Source organism: Lycorma delicatula, chromosome 12 (genome assembly GCF_047948215.1).
Source record: "Lycorma delicatula isolate Av1 chromosome 12, ASM4794821v1, whole genome shotgun sequence".
NCBI lineage: Eukaryota > Metazoa > Arthropoda > Insecta > Hemiptera > Fulgoridae > Lycorma > Lycorma delicatula.
Window position 1 is genome coordinate 73,425,553 of NC_134466.1, and position 22,313 is coordinate 73,447,865.

At 35.6% G+C, this 22,313-nt stretch overlaps 1 protein-coding gene across 3 annotated transcripts in view; it reads left to right on the forward strand.

The window, feature by feature from the left end:
- The window catches only part of LOC142333495 (E3 SUMO-protein ligase RanBP2-like), an 87,717-nt gene that overhangs the window by 37,962 nt on the left and 27,442 nt on the right, over positions 1–22,313 (forward strand). For all 3 annotated transcript variants that reach the window (XM_075380742.1, XM_075380743.1, XM_075380744.1), the window contains 4 exons: positions 10,306–10,457; positions 12,739–12,904; positions 14,852–15,018; positions 20,024–20,231. In XM_075380742.1, coding sequence (XP_075236857.1) covers positions 14,885–15,018; positions 20,024–20,231 — 342 coding nt within the window. In that variant the 5' untranslated portion in view covers positions 10,306–10,457; positions 12,739–12,904; positions 14,852–14,884. The remainder of the gene's footprint in view (positions 1–10,305; positions 10,458–12,738; positions 12,905–14,851; positions 15,019–20,023; positions 20,232–22,313) is intronic.

Sequence of the window (22,313 nt, forward strand, 5' to 3'; positions counted from 1 at the left end):
TTCATAACAGTTGTCACGCCTACATTTCTCACCGAAGCTACTTCTTGCGCGTTAATAAGATATCGTATATCCTGGAATAAGAAGGCCGCACCAAAATTAACTAATTCTGAAGTAGTCGATTTTTTTCCGTCCGTTCAGGCGAGTTTGCCGGAAACAATCAAATAACTTTCACCCGGAACGGTATACGCGTCCGGTTGATTTATTGGGATTTTAATCTCCTTTTCGATTTTATTCGCTAAGGGTGATTGTGAATTGATTATATGTTAGGGACTCATCTGAACGGCGCTATCTTATTAACTGTTAAATAATTCATCTCTATAGAAAAAGTTTAATTTTTTATTTCAATAACGTAATGGTACTTTTAAGTTTCCCTTCGACGATTTCAAAACCTAAAGATTTTAATTTTTTAACCCTTTCTTCGGTCAATTTGTAACGGTTTCTAACATCAATTTCATCATCACTTTCAAATACTAGCGGCATATCTATCTAAAATAACAAAAATAAAAATAAAATTACAATATTCTATTCAGAAACTCCGATGGGTCGTTGATTCTTTCAAAACCAACATGATGTTTACTCGTTCGCCGCGCAAATTTAATAAATTATCATTTTCATCGGTCAACGATATAACTAAATTGTAAATTGCTCACATCTACCGGTAGAAATTTAATATAAGGAGGATATTGTTCAATCTTATCGCCCGGATCTACACTCAGCGGAAACTCATATAAAATGCGGTCTTGATTTTCATTTCTATAACTGCCCGAAATAATGTTACATTTCTCACGTACTACATTCACGGGAGCGATATTTATTATTTCATCCGAAAGATGCGTCGCATTCGCTTTGAGAATTCTCGGCCCATAGCCCAACAGCCTGCCGATACTGCAATCTGTATCCGAAAAGTCTATCCATACGGTGCTTTTAATTTCACACTGTAACGTATTTGGGTTTGCTTGCAATATGATGGTTTTATTCATTTTATTCTGTATATAGTTACTGATATCTTCAATTTCATAACTACCTGTTGGTATTGTTATGTATGCTTTTTTGTCGACACATAATTATTATTTTCATCTTTTATGACATCCTTTTCCAAAGCGAAACAAAATTTATTATTGTTTTCCTCGACGTGTGTTGGCGGTCATCTACCATTTGAGACCGATTCGTATTGGCCTTTTGAAAGGTCGATCGGAGGAAAAAATGATTTTTAATCATCGAACTGTTACCATCGCTTGATAATAGACCCAACATATCTTTTTACAAAAAATAAAAAAACAAAAAACGTATAATTTAATTCGGATAAAAATTCTAAACATAATCGACCGCAAATCACATCATCGTCGGTTTGATATCTATTGTAATTGTACGTTACGTTAGAGTTTCTGAAATAATTCATCAGTTCTGGAGGCGGATGCGCATCGCCTATGCTATCAAAATAATCTACATTTTTATCGATTTTTCGGAAACAAACCCAATGCGTACCGCGGCCCTTTGAGGTGTCTAAATTCACTATCGAGCATTCATTTTTCCAAATCTTTTTCGGTAAAGCGTCCATCATAAAAAACACCGCGGATCGTTTCGCGATCGTACAAAGCGCGATTTGGTATTGAATTGATTATTTTTTTTCTTAGCCGTACCGCCGCATTTCTTCAATTTCAATCGATCGCCAAATTTGGATTTAAGTTTCCTCGCGTTAGTTACTGCGTAGGCGGCCGCTCTTTCAGTCAAACTGCTATCCGGCGCGAGCACACGTTTCCACGCCCGTTCGGCAAGCGCTTTATCGGCTTGAGATCTTGTTTTATTATCTGAATATTTCGAATAAGCTATATCGCGCAGTTTACACGCCTCATCTAATTTATTTATGCCTCTATCACCACGCTTCAACCTCTTATCCAAGTTCGTGCCAGGACCGCAATAATTGTAACCTGGAATATGAGCTTCAAACGGTAATAAATCTACAGCCTTATTGATTACTGACCCGATTATACCGCGTCCGCCTTTTTTCTTGGAAATATTTTTCTTCTTCACCTTCATATCTCTATATATAAAAGAATTATTGTTTCATTCAAATACATTATTCATCATGTCGAACCAAATTTATTTTTACGCCATCATTATTGTTTTTGTTAATCGCTTCCGAAATTTCCTTAATGGCCGTCTCTATCGCATCATGTATATATATCTATCAACTTTTGTTTTAAGCTTGATGTTTTCATCATTTATAAATTGTAAAGTATCGTTAGCAAGCTTTTCCATTTCATCTTCTACGTATTTTCTAATAACCGCATCGTATGCATTTCATCTTTCCAAACCTATAAACTTTTCATACAGATTGATCGTGTATTCATCAAAAATACTTTTGGTTCGACGCAGATTCAACGCGTCCGCATCATCGATAGGATCGGACACGTTACACAACCTATGATTTTTTATATCGTAATTTCCATCGGTTGTGATGGGGAAACCCGACGACATTTGTTTGGCATGTTTCAAATTCACCGCTAGGATCGGACACGTTGCATCATCTATGGTGATTTATATCATAATTTCCATCACCGGTCGACGATAAACCTTCCCCAGGAGGCCCTCGTTTTCCCGCTGTTCGACGTCCATTACGACCTAATCTTAATCGTGACATTTCTATATTTGCAAAAATAAAAATTAAAAACAAATAATCTATTCTTCAAATTCAACTTGTTTCATTTCTTTAATTATAGATATCAGTTCGTTAGAAACGTCCTTGTTTCCGGCGTCATATTCGCCTACAAGAGTATGCAATCTAGCTACCAGATCGTTTGGATCTGGTAGCCGATATAAATAGACCGGTTAAACACATGCCTTACACGCTGCAGTATAAATTCATATTTTGATAAATAATTAAGAGTTTATAATATACAATAAATTAAATTAAAATTCCAACCGTGTCTGAGATTCGATCCCGGGACCTTGCAGATGAAAGATCTTACCTAGGAGGTCGGTCGGCAAACTGTTTAATTGATGTATTAAATAGCATTATATTTTCTGTTCTTATAAACATAAAATAATTGCATAAATGTAGGAATTCAAGTTGCGTCTAACGCAATATTTTTGTATTTATCTGGCCGTCTGGTACTTTTATTTACTAGAACCTTAAATGTAATCTAATTGTAAATAAAATTGGAAAATTTTGAAATGTTATTATTTAATACTAAAATGGTTTTTTATAGATTACTTAACAAAAACGGATAAACGTTATCGTAATATTTTTATTATACCTATTAAAATTAAAGGAAATTAATTATTATTTTAATAAAATGTAATTCGTATAAAATAATGGACTAATTTCATTTAATTATCTCAGATGTACGTATAAGAAAAAAGGATTATATAATTGTTACTCGCATAGCTATAATGATCGTTATGTTTAGGGTTATATTTGAATTGTCCGACGGTAGCTTAACCAGACAGCTGGCCGTTCAGTTCACCATCCCCCCTCTTGACTCACACCATCCTCGCATTAGTCATCGACTGACAAATCTTTTCACTTCCACAAAAAATTAAACAAAAAATAATAAATAATTACCTCTAATATTCGTCTTTACAAAATACTCCTCCATGCGTATGACCGTTACAATTTTATAAATTATCATATTTGTCATCGGCTATTGAAGTATTTTGTTGTATTTATTACTATAAAAAAATATTTTATTACATTTATTTATCGTTAAACATTTCGTTTTAATCAAAATCTGATTTTTTTTTTTTTTAATCATCTCAAATGATGTATTTACAACAAATTAAATAAAATTCTACCATCAAAACTATATTAAACTAATATACCGACGGTACACAAGAGTGATGAAGCTTTCTATTATTTAATCAAATGTAATGTTTCATCTTGATAGAACTATACGTGTACATGTCTTCATCAGTAATGAAAGAATTCACACGTACACGTACATGCACGCGCAAAGGGAGAAATCTGTTACCAGATAATTACAATTTTTATTAAAATAACGTTTGCTTCTTAGCAAATGTTATATATTCATAAATAAATGCGTGGAAACATCAGAATATTTAATTTACTAAACAATTTACGCGAATCACATTTACCGGTACAAAACAAAGTTCTGATAGCCCATTTTAGTATATTTTTGTTACTTTTTCAAGTAATAACAAAACATAGTATTATATTTTAGACAAGGTATACGTAAACGTAATAAATGATAACGATGATACAAGATTAGCATTTTATTAAAACACTTGAAAGCAACACAATGTGATTTGACTCGCTTGTAAATGAAATCGGTTTAGTCGTCTCGTGAAAATTTGCTACGTAATTAGACTGTCCAAACGTTTTACATAATGTACAACAGAAAATGTTACTATTAAAGGGAATAATATTTATGTAATTAGCAATGTTATTTCTTACTGAGAAGCGGATCGCACAAACTTTAACCGTATTTAAAGCTAAAGTTAGGATTTGCACGGGGGGTCGGTAACTATGTAAGAATTCAATTTCCACGATGAGGTTTACAAAGTTTTATTCTGTTTTGCTCGATCTATCTGAAAATTGTCCGGAGTGCGAGGTGGAAGAGACCACCCAACATGTATTGTATTTTGCCCGCGATTCGCCATAGAGCGTAGAGAGATGCTCGGCAACTTGAGACGTGAGCACATGTTCCGCCCTGGGTGGAGGTTTAGTCGGTAGTGCGCAGGATGGAATGGAATGCAAAGTTGGCGGGAGTTTATTACTTCCTACTTTATCGCAGAACCTGGACAGAGTCCCTTGCTGCTGGGTGATTCTAATCGGGCTTGGTTTTTTAAAAGGGTTATTTTATGTCTCGGGTCTAATTTTTCAAGTTTTGTCTATTATTATTTTAGTGAATTTAAGACGGATTTAATTGCATTCCAATCCGTTGTTGAACCAGCGTTATCGAACCCATTTTACGGGCCGACCGCGGAAGGCTAGGCTTATAAAGCCTGTCCTCCCGACGTAATTCCCCTTCAGACCGTCCACTGAAGTCCTTTCGGTGCTAACTCTTTAATAGGCTAGCAGGAATACGCCACAACGGGACACTACCTGTAAGGAGGGAGCAATGCGTCCCCTTTTCCGGAGGAGTCGCAATTGCTGGGTTATTTTATCTTACTGTAAGTTTTGAAAAGGAGAGGTTGTGTAGAAGCTCTTCATCCGCTTCTGGTATGGCTGCCCTTCAGGACGCATCTCTGCTGGGCTCTGTTCCGGACTCCAGTCCGTGATGTTGAGGCGAGTGGTTGGTCTTCCTTCTTCTTCTCCCTCTTCTTCTTCCGAAGACCTCTTCGTTCTTCTTTGGCCTGCACTTTCCAAGAATTGGTAGTAACCGAAGTTACATACCATTAACCTTGGAATTCCCGAAGCCCCGAAGGGCTGAACGGGGGAAAGTGCAGGTTTCTTCGTTCTTCTGTGCTGTCAGTGGCTGCTGGGCTCGTTCCCTCTTTCTTCTTTCTTGAAAGGAATAGGGAACTTACAAATGGTGATACCTATTCGCGATCGCGGTTTTGGGGCGGCGATTTTCTTTGAAGAAGTAAACAGAAATTATTCACTCCACGTAATTATTAACCTTCAGACACACGTGTGTCTGAGAAGGGGTTGGGGGACCGCGTGGCCGCAGTGAAGAAACCATTTGTTTTTGTGGTGGCTGTTGGTATCTGCAACAAAAGAAGCAGAACACACACAAGGAAAAAAAATTTTTTTAATTTTTACTTTTCTTTGGACTGGCAGGATGAGAAGAAGGAAAGGCCGTTTCCCAGGGCGGCACGACGAGTCGTTCCACATCCGCGTTTCTCCCGTTTCTGAAACAAGAGAAACAGAACAAAACACACGCGAAAAAAAAAAAAATTTTGACCGCGTTTTTGTTTTATGCGCGACTTACCGTATTTGACGTCTTCAAACTATATAACTCGCGAAAACTATTTACTCGCGACCCCGGAAACGCGTCTGACGCACTATTCCGTTTATGGCTCATGCGATATGGAGGCCCCTAAGCCTGGTTTGTCGATTTTCGGCTACCGCACCGCACCATCACGGTGGTTCGTCCAGTAAGGCGTGAGGCCGCTTCCTTACAACTGTCGGAGTTGGGTCCTCTCGGCAGATGTCCCGAAGATGACTGTGTTCAGACACAGAAGCTCTCCCGAACAGTCTGCGCGCCTGCGCCACCCCCACCTCGGACACGGATTGAAATCTCGCATCAGATCGGAGAGTGGCGTTCCTGACGAACCACGGAGCTCCAAAGATCGTCCGCAACGCGATGTTTTGGACGGCCTCGATCTTCTTTTGAAGCAAGGAGCTCAACACTGCCCCCCCCATGCCGGGTAAGCATATGTTAGAAACGGCAGTACGTACAGCCGAAAAATGAGAAGCTTAGTTGCCAGTGGGTACGGGCTGGCACTGTTCAGCACTGGGTATAGCGAGGCTCTGGCGGTCTTAGCCCTCCGGGTCGCATAATTTACATGTTCGCCGAAGGTAAGCCGCCTGTCCAACACCACCCCCAGGTACTTAACTGTTTTCTCAAAAGGGATTTTCTCCCCTGAGATTTCCAGCTCTCTGGTCGGTTTTCGTGTCTTGCATGTGAACATCACGGCCACCGATTTTTCACCGTTGACCCTGATTCTCCACATGTCAAGCCATGGTTCCACTAAGTCCAGCTGCCTTTGGAGCCTCCGGACCGCGTAATCCACATTTGCGGATTCGTAGAAATATACCGTGTCGTCTGCGTAAAGGGCCGTTTTGACCCCTTCCGACAGCGCCATATCGTTCACGTACAAAGTGTACAAGAACGGGGAAAGTACTGCTCCTTGGGGAACCCCAGCGGCTATTTCTCTGGTAGAGGAAATCGTTTCCTCTACGCGCACGACAAAATGTCTGTCTAGCAGATATGACCGCATCAGTCTGACATAGCGGTAAGGGATCGCCGATCGCGCTAGCTTATAAAGCAGCCCGCTATGCCAAACTTTGTCAAAGGCCTTGGCCACATCCAGAAAAACGGCTGCAGTCACCCGTTTCCTGTTCAGCCCTCCGACAAGGTCGTCTTTTATTTTTACCAGTTGGAGGGTAGTTGAGTGACCCTCCCTGAACCCAAATTGCTCGGGCCGCACTTCTCCCTCCATGTATCGCCTCAGTTTTTCGAGAAAAATCCTCTCGAACAACTTAGACAATACCGGTAACAGGGAGATTGGCCTATAATTCCGTGGGAAAAGTAAACTTTTCCCCGGTTTGGGTAAACATACGACTTTGGCCTTTTTAAACAATTCGGGAAATATCCAACGTACAAAATGGACGTGAATATCACCGAAATTGCTGTAATCACGGAGGCCGGTATGTTCCGGAATGCACGGGCGCTGATCCCGTCGACACCCGGGACCTTGTCGGGGCTTGTGGCCTTAATGGCTGCGGAAACTTCCGCTTCAGTGACTTGGTCAATCTCTAGAGGGGCGTCCTCCACCTGTGAGAAATAATCTACAAGAAAGGATTCCACCTCGGTTGTGTGCTCGTCGTTCGGGGAGGGAGGGGGGTTTGGAGTGAACTGCTCCTCCAAGGTATCGGCGAAAACCTCGGTCCTCTCCGCCTCCGAGTATGCAAGAAAACCTCGCTACCCCAGAACCGGATGGCAAGGCTTCTTCCCTTCTCGCAGTCTCCTGTTCAACCTGAACACCGAGGAGATGTCGTCAGAGACCGAGGCGAGGTATTCGTTCCACGAATCCTCTCGATGGCTTGTCAGCAGTTGTTTTACCCTGTCCGTTTGATTATAAAAGGCCCGCTTATCAGCGGGGGACAGGGTGATTCGATATCTCCTCCTCAGCCGTCGTTTTTCCGTTATGGCTTCGGAGATATGAGGAGGGAGGTCGTTTCGAACAACTGTTCGAGTTTTGGTCGATGAGCTGCCTGCCAGGGCCTCGGTCATTGACGACGTGACGTGCCCGACAGTGTCGTCGATTTCCTCCGGGGTGTTCAGGAGCTCAGGATTTACCGGCCTGTACTCCCGCTGGAGGGTCTCGTAGAACCTTTTCCAGTTAACTGACCTTCGGGGTATAGGCGGGGGATCTCGGCCACCCCCTGCCTGACCTAGTTCCAACAGGACAGGGGAATGGTCCGAGCTGAGGTCTTCTATCGTTTCAATCATGAATGGGAGGGTACCCCCCTTCATGACTGCGATATCCAGCACGTCAGGCCTAAATCTGCCTGAGCGATGAACGAACGTGGGCACCTCAGGGGCTACGACGACCAAGCGGCGGGCTCTCGCCCTTTCGTACAGCAATCTGCCGTTTGGATTTGTCAGACTGCTGTTCCATGACACGTGTTTGGCATTGAGGTCGCCCATGAGTATCATGGGCCCATCCCAATTTTCCAGCACGGCATCCAGATCTGCGCCGGTTACCGCGTCGTTCGGCTTGCTATAAGCCGAAACCAGCCGATACACCGTGCCTAGATGCTCCACATGCACACACGTTTGCTCCATCACGTTTGTATGAAGAACAACGCGCGTATGCATGTGGCGTCTGTGGACTAAAACCGCAGTTCCACCAGAGGTGCGAATTCCGGGTCGAACTGGCCTATCCGTCCTATATGTAAAATAGTTCCGAAGGGTCAGTTGCTTGTTTGGGTTCAAGCACGTCTCAGACAACAGTATCACGTCTATCAGTAGATCCTCGGCCAGACGGCATAGTTCCTCCGTCCGGCCTACTACTGAGTTGGCGTTCCACTGCAAGAGTCTGAGGGTGGGCCTAACCATACCTAGACAGTACAGCCATGAGGCACTCTATTAAGGACTGAATACAGTCCTTGAGAGATTTTGCCTGGAGCAGGCGTGGCAAAACCATTATGATGTCTGGCAGGATATCCTTCACTGTCATCTGTGACAGGAAGTCCATGCCAGTGGTCTCCAACGGGGTAGCCGGTTTCGGATTGCCGCTGGAGGTGCCTTTTGGCGCGGCCGCCCTTTTGGTGGGGCACGGGGCCACAGGGGCCGCGGTGTTTTTAACAGCCTGCTTGGCCTTCCCAGCCGGAGCAGGCTTTGTCGCCGACTTTTGTTTCACCACCTTCTTGGTGGTTGCCGCCGGTTTTGGCTTGGCGGGTGTTGGGGAGGGTACCTCCCCTTTTTTCATGACCGCCTTGGCCACAGGTGCCGGCACCTCCGGTTTGGGGGCTGATTTTCCCCCACCGGCAACACGGGCCCAGCTGCGGCCGTCAACAGTCGCGGGCTTTTTAATGCCCTTGACCCTGTTGACTTGCTCCTTATAATAGGGGCAGCCCCGGTAATTAGCCGGATGAGGCCCCTTGCAGTTTACGCATGAGGCTGGTGCCTCACGCGGCTTAACACATGTGGCAGTGTCGTGGTCCCCACCACACTTGACACATTGCTGGGCCCTCTGGCAATAATTGGACGAGTGTCCAAATTTCTGGCATCTGTGGCACTGGGGTGGCCCCCCTCGTGACACAAACGCAGTCACTGCGACCTTGCAGTAAAAAACACTGCTGAGGTCGTAAATCTTTCTCGCGCTAGGGGTTCTTTTCAGGGCCACTAGGCAGGTCGGGGTTTCCCGACCGTCCCTTGTGAGGAGCTTCTTGACCGAAGTCACCTCAAAAGCAAGGGAGGTCAGTTTCTCCCTTATCTCCTCCGGGGTAGCCCCATAGGGGATCCCCCGTATTACAACCTTCAGTTCCCTGTCCTTCGGGAGCTGAAAGGAGTGGAAGGCGATTCCCTTCGAGTGCAGGAAACTCTGCAAGTGCGCAGGAATACATACACCCTTGGTTATAACTGGCGGAACCTGTTAGCGAGCCTGACACTGCTTAGGCGCCTGTAAACGGGGTTCCTCCACGACTAATCATTAATTGGTCGTGGAGTTAGTGCGTAGGGTAAGTCGGTTAATTTGTATCTATAATTATAAGCGGCAAACGTTTTTGTTATTATTAATATCACCCGATATTACCATTTACATTTATTTATTTATTATACAAATATACTTATAATTTAACCAAACTTAACCTACGCTCGCTAACCTTGACTAATTAACAGAGTAATGTTTTGAGTATTTAAACAAAAATTAGACTATAGGTTATTGGTTTTTAATATCTGACTAGATTTTAAATACATTCAAATGTTAAAATAGGTCTAGATTCTAATCTAGGTATAGATTTGAAAATTTTTCAAACTGCGGTACCACCGAAAGTGTTTAAGACCTAATTTACTTTTGTAATTTTTTAAGTTACAATGAAATACTTACTTTTAGTAACACTTTACAATGTTACTGATCATATTAAACACCGTTTTATTTTTTCTCTTACAGATTTATGCAAGAGGACTGCCACGATTTCCTACATGTAATCGCAGCACGATTTTTGGTGAAGATCATGTTCGGAAATTTCACGATTTATCCTATTTTTCTAAATTCTATTCTTCCAATAAAAAGGCGAAGGCTTAAGAATTAACAGTACCAAGGTAAGCAGTTTACAGTTAAAATCTCATTCAGACCGCTAAAAAGTTAATGATACGTCAACAAAGATTTTTAAATGCGGTTACGAATTACTAAATTTTTGTAAATAACTTTTTAAAAACGCGAAGAAATCTTAGAAAACAAAGGCGGAGATAGAAAAATTTGAAACACCAGTAAAAGAAGTATTATTCATTTTTAGGTACTTTTTCGTTTATCCCCTTCCCAAAAAAAGGTTTCCAAGTTTTTCACCTGGAAATAACTCAAAATAACAGGAAAAATATTAATATTAACAACCAGGTTGGAGAAATAACTAATCATGTGTTGACTTGTCAAACAATATTGTGTTTCTAAAAGTTGCCACAAGTCACCACCACTAGGTGGAACACGCTCTGTGCATTGGTCAGTGCGAAATTAAAAAAGTTTGACTTTTTAACATCATAAATATTTGTCCAAGTTTAAATTTTATTACCATTTTACAAAATGTTTAACAAAAGTAAAATTACAATAAAATAAATCTGCTACTTAGAGTAGTAATGGGAATAGTAATTAGCACATAATTAAATAAAGACCCCTGCATTGGGATTACAATATATCATTAAGACTTTTGAGAAGGTTGTATCAAGTAAGTTATAAGAAACCTTTAAAACCAAATTTTAAAAATAGAGATCATATATAATATGTCAATCACATGAATTTCTTGGATAATAATAAAAACAACATTGCAATACTGTTTATTATTTCAACACAAAATAGCAGTAATATCACTTTAACTTTATTTCATCAAAAATTTGTACATAACCCCTCATACACTCAAAAAATTTTCAAAGATTCATTGAATGAATAAGAATAAAATACATTTTACAGCAAGTTTTTATGTTTTCAGCTTTAAGCTGTTATAAGACAGATATGTAAATAGTCTTGGAATAATTTTGTTAAAATATGTTTGTGAAATTTAATGCCTCAGTAATCAAAGACATTTTGTTATCTTGATGTTAAGTTATATTCAACATAGAACAAGAGTTCAGTAACCACATGTACATTGCTGTTCACTGTAAATATTCCTTGTTGCTATGAACTTAAGAATAAATCGTAGCATATAACACACAAAAGCAAATATATGTAGTCACTTATTAAATTATTCATTAAACTTATTCTAACATTTGGCATGAAGGTCCAATGTTGCTAGCTAGTACTCCATAGTTTTCCTTTGAACTACAAAAACTTCTTTTTCATTTGAGAATGTCATTTCATAAATTCCGGATTAATAAAATTATTAGCTGTTATGATGAATTAGCAAATCCTTTTGTCTACAATTGTATGATGTAGTATATTTCTGTCCCCATCAATTTTGATGAGGATCAGCAGGTTTGGAATGAACATAGTACTCAAAACTGCTAGTGGTTTTTTTTCAATGCATTCGTCTCTGCTTTCACTTAATTTTTTAATTCTAAATAGCTCTCTAATATTTTACATCCTCTGTTATTTTTGTTATTTATTAACAGGAAGTATTTGCTAACATTATATTCCAGAAACTGGCAATGAATGATTTGTTGTTACTTTCCACAGTAAAGAATGAGAATACTGCAATGTTTCACTGCCCTGTATTGCTAAATTCCAGAAGTATTTCTAAGCTAACTTGAATAAAACGTTTTGTATGTATGTTCATAACTTATTCCTTACTAAACCAATTTCTGTGATCTGTGTACTTCTTTAGAAGTTTTTCTGGTGGTTCTACTGTAAATTTTTTCCAGGTAACCAAAATGAAAGAATATTTTAAATAATAAATTTAATTTAATTTTTTACAGATAATTTAAAATTATTTACATACAAATGTGAAGAATTTTCATTTTGTCATCATAGGTTAGTATCTGTAAATAGCACTATGATATATAAGCTAATTTAATTCTGGTATTCAAAATATTTTCAAATGAAAATTAGTTGAAAACTTTGGGTAAAAGCATGTTTTAGAGAATCATGACAATCTCAGTAGCATGTGTTAAGATTTTTATCAAGATAAAAATCTCTTCTCATCTAGCAGGGTGGTGACTTACACGTAACACCCTGTAGTAAGTGTATTTTTGATAGGAATTACAAAATTACACTCGCACTGCTAGTGTTACTTTGAAAATAAAGTTAAGTTAATGTGCTTTAAAAAATCTTATTATTAACATAATTTTTAATTATAATTACCATCTTAATAGAGGTTTTCAGTTTACCTTCTTTCATTACAACGGTTTTACAAGAATTTATTAAAATTGTATAATTTCCAATTGTAATTTTCTATAGGTCCAGATACAGAAAGTGAAGAAAATTCTGAAAATAAATTTGAGTTTAACTTCAGTGTTATTCGTAGCCCTAAACCGAAGTCTCTGGGGCACCCTGATACTGATGGCGACAGTGATGGTGAAGCAGCTAACGATGTTGATGAGGAAAGCGATAGTATTTTCTTCAGGTATTTTTGATAATGAATGAAAACAGAATAAAAATTTTTTGACGTCAAGTCCATTTTTGATGACTTATTTACTTAATTTAGTCTGTGCTTCATAATTTTACTACCCAAATAAAATAATTTTATTTCTTATTTTGTTTTATAGTTCACATATATAAATAGTATACTAAACACTTATAATTATAAGGGTATCTAATGAAGGCACCCATATATATAAAAAAGAAATTTTAGGACATGTTCTACTAGTAAAAATAAAGAAAAAAGTTTATGTAAACATGAGTCTGGAAGTAATTTGTTCTCAAGTCATAGCTTTCAAAAGATTTCACCCTGTTTTCTGTCCAAGAATATAATAAAGTAATACTGAAATTCCAGGAACTTAAATTAAGGAGTGAAAAATTGAATAAAACAGTTCCCAGAACTATTTTTTTTTTTTTGTAATTTTTAAGAAAATTATTGTAAAACAAAAAAATGTATGTTCCAAAACACAATTTTTTAGGTTTGATGTACAGTAACTTTGTTAAATTGCCAGTAAATAGATAAAATTATGAAACATTTGTAACAATTTTTGAACATTCAAAGATGTTGAACAATAATTGTGTAATAGTCAGTTTTTTGCAATGTTGTAGTCTGTTTAATTTTAATAAAACTCAAATTTCTTTAACACTTCATGTTCAATTGATATTATATATATAGGTTTTCTCAGAATTAAATTCTCTACAAATTTTATTTATTCCCAATTTAACAAAATTATTGTATCCTGTTCCATTCAATTTTTCAGGGCAAAAACTGTATCAAATCAAATTTACTACTTAAGTTCCAAAAATTTCAATTTGGCTTCATTCCAGGATTAGAGCAGAAATAAGAGTGAACTTTTATGTTTATTTTATTACTTAATAATAGTTAAAGATTTTTTAGTTACTTTGAATTTTTATGGATGTCATAATGAATAATTCCCATTTAATATTGTCCATAAATGTGTACAGTTTAATATTCTACATTTCAACTTCTTATTTACTATTAGCAAAAAAATATTAAGAGAAATATTCATGTGTATCGTAATATATTTTCTGTATTTGCAGTAAAATACTATATTTTTTCTTTGCAAATACGGTAATGTATTTCATTATTACTAGTATTAATTACAGAAATATATGCAGCAGTGTGTACACTAGACACTTAGCAAAATGAAATCGTTTACAATAAGCACATTATAGCTAGTAAATTACCTGTATAATAGTTTGTCCCATTCTCCTTGATAGTGTGGATAATAGGGCAATGTATCATAGATTATTGTTAGAGAACCCAATTGTTAATATTTATATGTTAAAATTAACATAATTTTTAATCCATAAACTTTTAAAATTTTGAAAATGTTTTGGTTTTTAAATATATTTTTCAGTTCATTTTTAATTTACTCATAAATTTGTTTTATAAGTTAATTCTGTTTTAGCAATTGTGTAACTGTCCACTTTACTAAAGAACTGGAAGGTCGTATCTTACTGTAAATGAAATAAGTTTAAATGAAGTGCAGCAAAAAATGTGTATGTAATTTAATAGGCATACAAGGAAGCCATGCAGTGTCCACATCAGATTTTTTTCATAGTTGCCAATCACTGCAATATGTTTTTCACTCATTCTAGCTTATTCAGTCTTGGGAAAAATTTCTGACTGACAAACCAGCCAATTACTTTCTTTCATTTCCTCATCATTTTCAACCTCTTGAGTTACAACCTAATGTTTGAAATAGAGAAAAAGTTAATCCGCACTTAGAATCAATGTTGAAAAACTTTTTCAAATAATTTTACTCCTACTTTCCTGTTGGTGTTATTCAGAGTTGTAACATTTCAATTTTATAACTTTTCTTAAATAAGCTTTAATTTTTATAAAATTGTTTGACTTTCTATCAAGATTAATGCCAGTCTTTATAGCAATTTTTTTCCATTTTTTCAGCTGGTGGTTCCATTGCCTGATAAAGTACCATTAATGACTGGTGAGGAAAATGAGGAAGTTCTTTATTCACATCGTGCAAAATTGTTTAGATTTTTTGATGGAGAATGGAAAGAGCGTGGTATCGGTGTTGTTAAAGTGTTAAAACATCTGGAAAATAAGAAAATCAGGTAAGGAACTGTTTTGCTCTGTTATAACTTGTGTAGGTATGTATTATTATAACTAATTTATATTTAAAAAAAAAAATTAACTTGCAGAAATGGAACAAGTAGACGTCAATTTATTTATATATAATCTGCATCCCTGTCACAGCTTTACCTGTGCTACTACATGGTTTGGTTACTTCCATTTCCTGTCGCTGTCAATTTTTTTTTAGTGAAGTAACCAGAGGCAGGTGCATTCATTTGCACATATGGTAATGGTGACAGTAGCTATGTTGGTTGAGCTGCCACACCCTGCCATATAGTATACTATCATATCCCTAAAAAAAATTGAATTTAAAAAACCCAAAAATGGTTTTTAGATATTTTTCTGAAGAATATTTGCAAGTCCAATCGACTGAATATCTCGTTTAGTAAAATGGGGAAAATTTACATTCATTGTTCAAAAATTGTTTACCTTTCTTTACACCTTTCAAAGTTGACTTTGAAAAAATTTATAGATGTATTTAGATATTCACATGAAGATTGTACACCAAAAATTAAGTTAATATCTTCATTTGTTACCAGGAAATTAAAATAATAGTAAATTTCATTGTTACTCCATTTTAACCCTTTAAACGCTGATTTCAAAAAATCTTTTCTTAATGTGCACTTCCACCATAAAAAGAACATTTATGCAAATTTTCAAAAATTTATCCTTATATATATATATATATATATATAATACAAGTAGAGAAGCTTTCAGAAGAAGAATGTAGAAGAAATGACAAAGAAATTATTTCTAGAAAGAATTTATAGAAAACTGTAGAAGGTGCAGACAGTTGAAATCATTACGCAAAAGGGTGGGTCGGGTACTGGTATTACAGAACAGGCTTTTAGGCCTGGAGTGTGTGAGAGCATTCTAAGTGAGTGTGCTGTAACAAAAAAAAAACAAAGAATCCTCATAAGAAGAAGAAGAAGCTGTTTGGTGAGTTCTTTGTGAACAGGAGTCAGACATTCATTTATACAGTGTAAACTTGTTCTTTTTGTAGACATTAAAAGTGATTAATTATCGCACAAAGAACTGTTGATTTAGTAACTTATTGTGTTGTTATAATTTATATTTGGTATTTTAAGGTGTGTAGTAAACATATTTTGTACTCTTACTTAAGAGTAACGAATTGCATTTATAGCGATTTTTTACATGTGTTATTATCCCTCGATAACCTTGTTGAACCACAAACACACAACTTATATATTTATGCTAATAAAATTTAATATTACATGAAATTTAAACCACCAAATCACAATAAATATCGTAAGTTAATACCATTTCTGCTGTCAATTGGAATGATATAAACAACAATTGCTTTAGTTTTTGTTCAGATATTACACTGTCTCATTTTAATTGATGTATGTTTCTGAATTTGGTTTATTTATGATTACAATGTTTTCTCAGTCATAAAATACATCTCTTCCAATCCATTTTCAATTCCAATAAATAAATACATCCAATCTTTTGTTAAAAATATGAATAATATTGTTTTAAATAAATAACTTGTAAAATTAATAATAAGTTACAGTTAATAATAATAAATAAATTTACCAGTTATTAGTACGGAATGTTAAATAATGTAACAAACATAATTATTGACTATTCCATGAAATATTTTTTTCAGAATCTAAAAAATTGTATGTGTATCTAAAAAGTGAAGCAGTTTTTCTTTACTGGGTTTTTCAACTTATCTGTTTTTTATTTATCAATGTTCTTTTTATTAATATATACTTGTCATTAAAGTGAAATATTGCTATACTTATAAAATATATTTTATATGCAAAAAAACTTTACTGTGTTCTCAAAAAATTAAACATTTTTGCTATAAAATTTGGTTTGATATAAAGTATCATCTTTTATGACCACAAAGGATCACTTTAGTCAGTCTATTATCCAAGTCTCTCTAATGGGATTGTTTGGGCCTTGCAGTCCTCCCACTATTTTTTCATATGTTTCGATGTTTGTGCCATTTCTACTTTTGAAAATGTTGTGAGTTTTTTGTTGTGATTGTTCTTGATTTTTTGTTTAATTTCATCTTATCTGCGGTGTAAGGCCAGTTAACTTCAGATTCTTTCTTATTTCTTTGAACCATCTGCATCCTGTCTTGGTACTACCAAGTTGAGATTATACTGTACTTGCAGTTTCAGAAGTCTTAAATCTTGCATCCTCATGATATATCCAGAGAATCCTAGTCTCTTACGCATGGTATCAGTAATGGATTCTAATTTTTGTACTATGTTTTTGGGCATGATCCACCACTGCCCATCTTCCTGGTACTTTCTATTGATGCAGGTTCTTCCAATTCTTTCGATTTTCTGGAGTCTGTCTGTCTGGTTGATCTTTCAGGTAGAAGAGCATTTCTGCTGCATAAGTGGCTTCTGGTTTTATAACTGTGTTGTAGTGTCTTTATTTTTGCACTTATTGATAGGCCTTTTTTATTGTAAGTGTACTTTGTTAATTTTTGTGCTTTTTAGCTACTTTGTTTCTTATTTGGATGGAGAATTTTTCATTTATGTTATTATTTCTCCGAGGTATTTGAATTCAGTTACTATTTTGATTTTATTAAAATTTATGTTTACTTTTTTTAATCTTGTTGGTTTTTGGAACATAAGTTCTGTCTTTTTGAATGATATTTTAAGGTCAATTTCATTGCAATGTTCTGAAGTTCTAATATCAGTGATTTAGCTTTTATCGATGTTGTTTGCTAGCAGTGCCAAGTTGTCAGCGAAACCAAAACAGTTTGTTTTGATTTTTCAGCCTATTTTTACATTTAGCAGCATTTTTTGAGTCATTCCTTCATTGCCAATTCTAGAGTGCAGTTAAATAGTGGTGAGAGCCCATCGCCTTGGTGCAGTCTTGTTTTCATCTCAAATGGTTCTAAGAGTTTTCCTTTCATTTTCACTCTTCACTTAGTGTATTTGAGTATCAGTTTTATCCTGTTTATAAATTTGGGATATAGTCTGAGGTGTCCTATCATTTTTAATAGGGATTCCCTGTGGATGCTGTCATAAGCTTTCTTGAAATCTACAAATGTTATCACTGTGTCTCTTCTCCTTTTTCTGTTGTGATCCATTATTAGCCGAGACTCGTGATCTGGTCTAGACAGCTCTTACAGGGTCTGAAACTTCCCTGTTATTCTCCTAGTTCTTTCTCTATTTGTAAACCAATCCTGTTGAGGATGATTCTTGAAAGATTTTGTATAAATTGTCTAGGAGTGAGATACCCCTGTAATTGTTAGGGTCTGTTTTTTTGTTTTGTTTTTTGTTTAGCAGATGGATGAGGGCTGTCGTCCAGTGATCTGGTAGTTCTTTTTTCCAGTTGTTGATGGGCAGTTTTTGCTGATCTTCCTGCATGACCAGATCTCTACAAAAGACTGATTTCTCACTGCTTTTTAATTCTTCATCTCACCCAGTGCTTGGTAGACTTCATTTATTGTGGGAGGGTTGATATTTTATTGGGGTGTTGTAGTTGGAAGTTTAGGGGTTCTGTTGGTTTTTCGCAATTTAGGAGTTTGTTGAAATATATTTAGTTAGGATTTCTGTATTGTCTTTACTGTTATGGGCCAATCTACTGTTTTCATTCTTTATTAGTAGAGTTGCGATTCATATTTTTGTAGCTGATCTTTCAAGATTTTATAGTAGTCTCAGCTGTGTTTTATTCTGAATTCTTCTATTGACTTGAGTTTGTCTTTATATTGTTTATTATTCTCCTTAGAGTTAGGGTTGTTTCTTTTCTTTGTTTTACTAGATTTTGGAAGGATGTCTCTGATTTTTGGAATTAGTGAAAGCCATGCTTTTGATTTTTCTCCACTGTTTTGTCACATTTGCTGTTCAACCATTGATGTTTTTTACCGGATTTTATTGGGGCTAATTCTGTGATTTGTGTGAGGTATTGACTAGACTTTCGAATTTTTCTGTGATTGTTATTTTTTCAGTTGTTTTTGTGTAATTTTTATTCTTGATTAGTCGGGTAGGGTCTCCTTTTCTTTTAGTTTTAGGGGCTTGGTTATGTTGCTTTCTTCGGGAAGTAAATTTAATTTTACTACATAGTAATCTGAGCCTGTGTATACTCCTCAGAGGACTTATACGTTCTCCTTGTGGTGTGTTTTGTCCACAAATATATAGTCTCGTTGTCATTCTCCTTTAGTGTAGTTGGGTTGTTTCCAGGTTTTGAGGTTTCCTCTTTCAATATGTGCATTTCTATAGGTTGTGGTTTCTGCAAAGATCGATGAGTCTGTCCATTTTTGTTTTTCTTTTGGGGGCCATTTTCAATGATGCGATATCTTCTTTCTCTGCCTAATTGAACATTGAAGTCACTGATTACTTGTTTAATATGGTTTTTGGGGGTGTTGTTTATAGTCAGGTCGAGTAGATCCCAGAACGTTTGTTTCTTTACAGTCTTTAGGAAACTTATTTTTATTATTATTGGGTGCATGGATGTTTATTATAATATAGATTTTATTAGATACTTTTAGGGTGTGTTGAAATTCTTGGGGATTGAATTCTTGAATGGAGTTTATTATTTTGAAGCTGGCTAAAAAACCTGTCACAAACTGTGGGATATTTTTCATCACTCTTCCCAAGTATACCTTTAAACAACATGTTATAAAAAACATAAAGTTTGTTTTTTTTAAATGTTGATCTTCAACATCAGTATGTGGGCATCTAAACAAACATGCCCTAATTCTAGTTACCATCTGGCTAAGGAATAATGAGCTCTGTCACCTTCCTTAGTGGTTTAAATATCTGACGTATTTGCCATGATCATACATGGCACGGAATATATTTTCCTTAACTTGGGATGATTGGTTTGTTAACTGCAATGTCCTATCATTTAGAAAACAAAATAGATTTGTGGTGTCAATAGAAAAATAAATGCATGCTCATTTATCTAAGCCATAAAACATCCTTTTTTATTTCAATAGTTGTTTTCTCATCTTACTATCTATTATTGGTTTTAATTTTTTTTTTAAATACACAGGTTATTGATGAGAAGGGAAACTATATTTAAATTATGTCTGAATCACTTTCTTACACCAGAATTAGTATTTCAACCAAAAGATGATAAGACTTGGTTATGGTGTGCTATGGATTATTCAGAAGGAGAATTTAGTCAAGAAAAGTTTGCTATTAGATTTAAAACGCCAGATATTGCACAAGATTTTAAGGCTGCTATTGATGCTGCACAGGTATTTACAGTTTTCTTTGTTTTAACCTTAATCTTATGTCATATATAAAATATGAGATATAAACCACCAAAACACAGTAATTAGATAAGTTAAAGTTACCTTATTAATTTCCGATAACTGGTTTTCGCTATAATGCACATCTTCAGTTTGTATTAGCAGGTTATCACGAGGTTATTGGATTGAATTAGTTAAGTTTAACGTATCTAATTACTGTGTTTTGGTGGTTTATGTTTCACATAATATTAAATTTTATTATCACAGTGATCAAAATGTTACTAAATTATTGAAATATTAAAAAATAATATATATTTTAATCTGTAATTTATAGGTAGATTTTTTAGATGTGAAAATGTTAGTTTTGAGATTATTTTTGTTCAGAAATCTTGTTTATGTTTGGATACAATATTATGTAACAATATATAATGTAGAATATTCTAATTTGATTTGTAGTCACAACCAGATAGAACAATCTAATAATGCCCTTATTCAGTAGACAGAATAAGTGCTGTTACTCTTCATCTCAAATTTAAACTTAAAATGAGAAATTGGCAGTTACCCTCACAAAATCACATCAAAGTCGCATTGGCTGTACAGTTCCTAATCTCACTGAACTTAAAATAAATAAGGATAAGTAAAAAATAGATAAGGAAGGGGAAAAAACACCTGCTAAGAGAATAGATTTTGTAAGGTCCCCTCTTTTATAAATGCCCTTTTCAAATTCCTGCAAACAAAAACAAAACTAGTACAATTGCATCATCTGTATAGAAATCTTACAATCAGTATTTTTCTTGTTAGGTGAAAGTTAGTACCACATATAATGTTGTGCTCATTTGGTGGAGCAGTGTCAGAAAAATAGCAGTGAGTGATTTTGTGGTGCTCCATAGGAGCTTCTGATCTGACACAGTTTTAAATGGCCTGCATGAACCACACCATAGCCACTGAAAAAGAAAAAATAGAGAGAGTTTTTGTAGTATAAGAATTCATTTTTTAAAAGTAAACACCAATAATGTGATGTGTACTTTCTTAGATAGCTTTCCACAACATAAGATTACATAGTAGTGACTCTTGGTGCATGATTAATATTAATGTAATGGTTCTTTAACTTCTTTGATTCGCAGTGGCTTTGCCGAATCCAGATTTTCCTTAGCTATCCTTTGTCAAATTCTAATAAGTACACTTTACAAAATAGCCAATAATTTTTTGTAAAGGTTAAGTAAAAATAAATAAAACTCATTTTAGATCACAGTAAATTTAATTTTAAAAAAATGTAGTTATTACATTTTTAATTATAAATATAGTGTCATTGTAATAAAAAATGCAGTTGAACAAATTCAACTAATTATAATTATAATTAGTAGGCAGGATAAGTCTGTTGGTTGCCGTAAATTTTCTCAAATAATAAAATTAAACTGAACATAGTTGCCCTCATTTCCTTCATATTTATTTTCATCCAATTTTATCACAGCAACTGCTAAACCCCTCCCCTGCTTCAGTCAGAAAATAAGCTGTAAATGAAATTTAAATTCTCTGAGCTTTACTGCTTAGAAGTGGGTATTCATCTTTTATTGATATCCAAAATTGAGTTAATTTGATGTGACAATACATTGAAAACAAAATTTAGCAACAAGGCAACATCGGATTGTTTTATGTAACAGTAAATTGAGATTGAGCAGCGGCAAAATCAATTTTTTCAAAAATTAATTTCATATCAGAACAAAACTCAACTCCATTCGAGGCAAAAAAAAAGTTTGCAACAAAGAGAAGCATTGCTTGCCTGTGTCTTCATTAATTTTTTCTTTTCCTTAGCTTTAGTTTTTTCAAAGCTAAAATTTTTGCAATCAACTTTAACTTCCCTGCAGATAGAAATTCAGAGAATTCATCTTTTCAAAAAATCAGATAAATGTGCTGGTTTTACCAAAACATCATTTACAAAATATTCTTTATATTTAATGTTCTCATTAAGAAATAAATTTCTTGTTGCAATTCAAACGTACAAGAGAGTACATTACTACAAGAAAGCCATTGTAAGTGCTGTAACCAACAAAGACATGTCTTTGGATCCCACATAGTCTATCGAAAAAT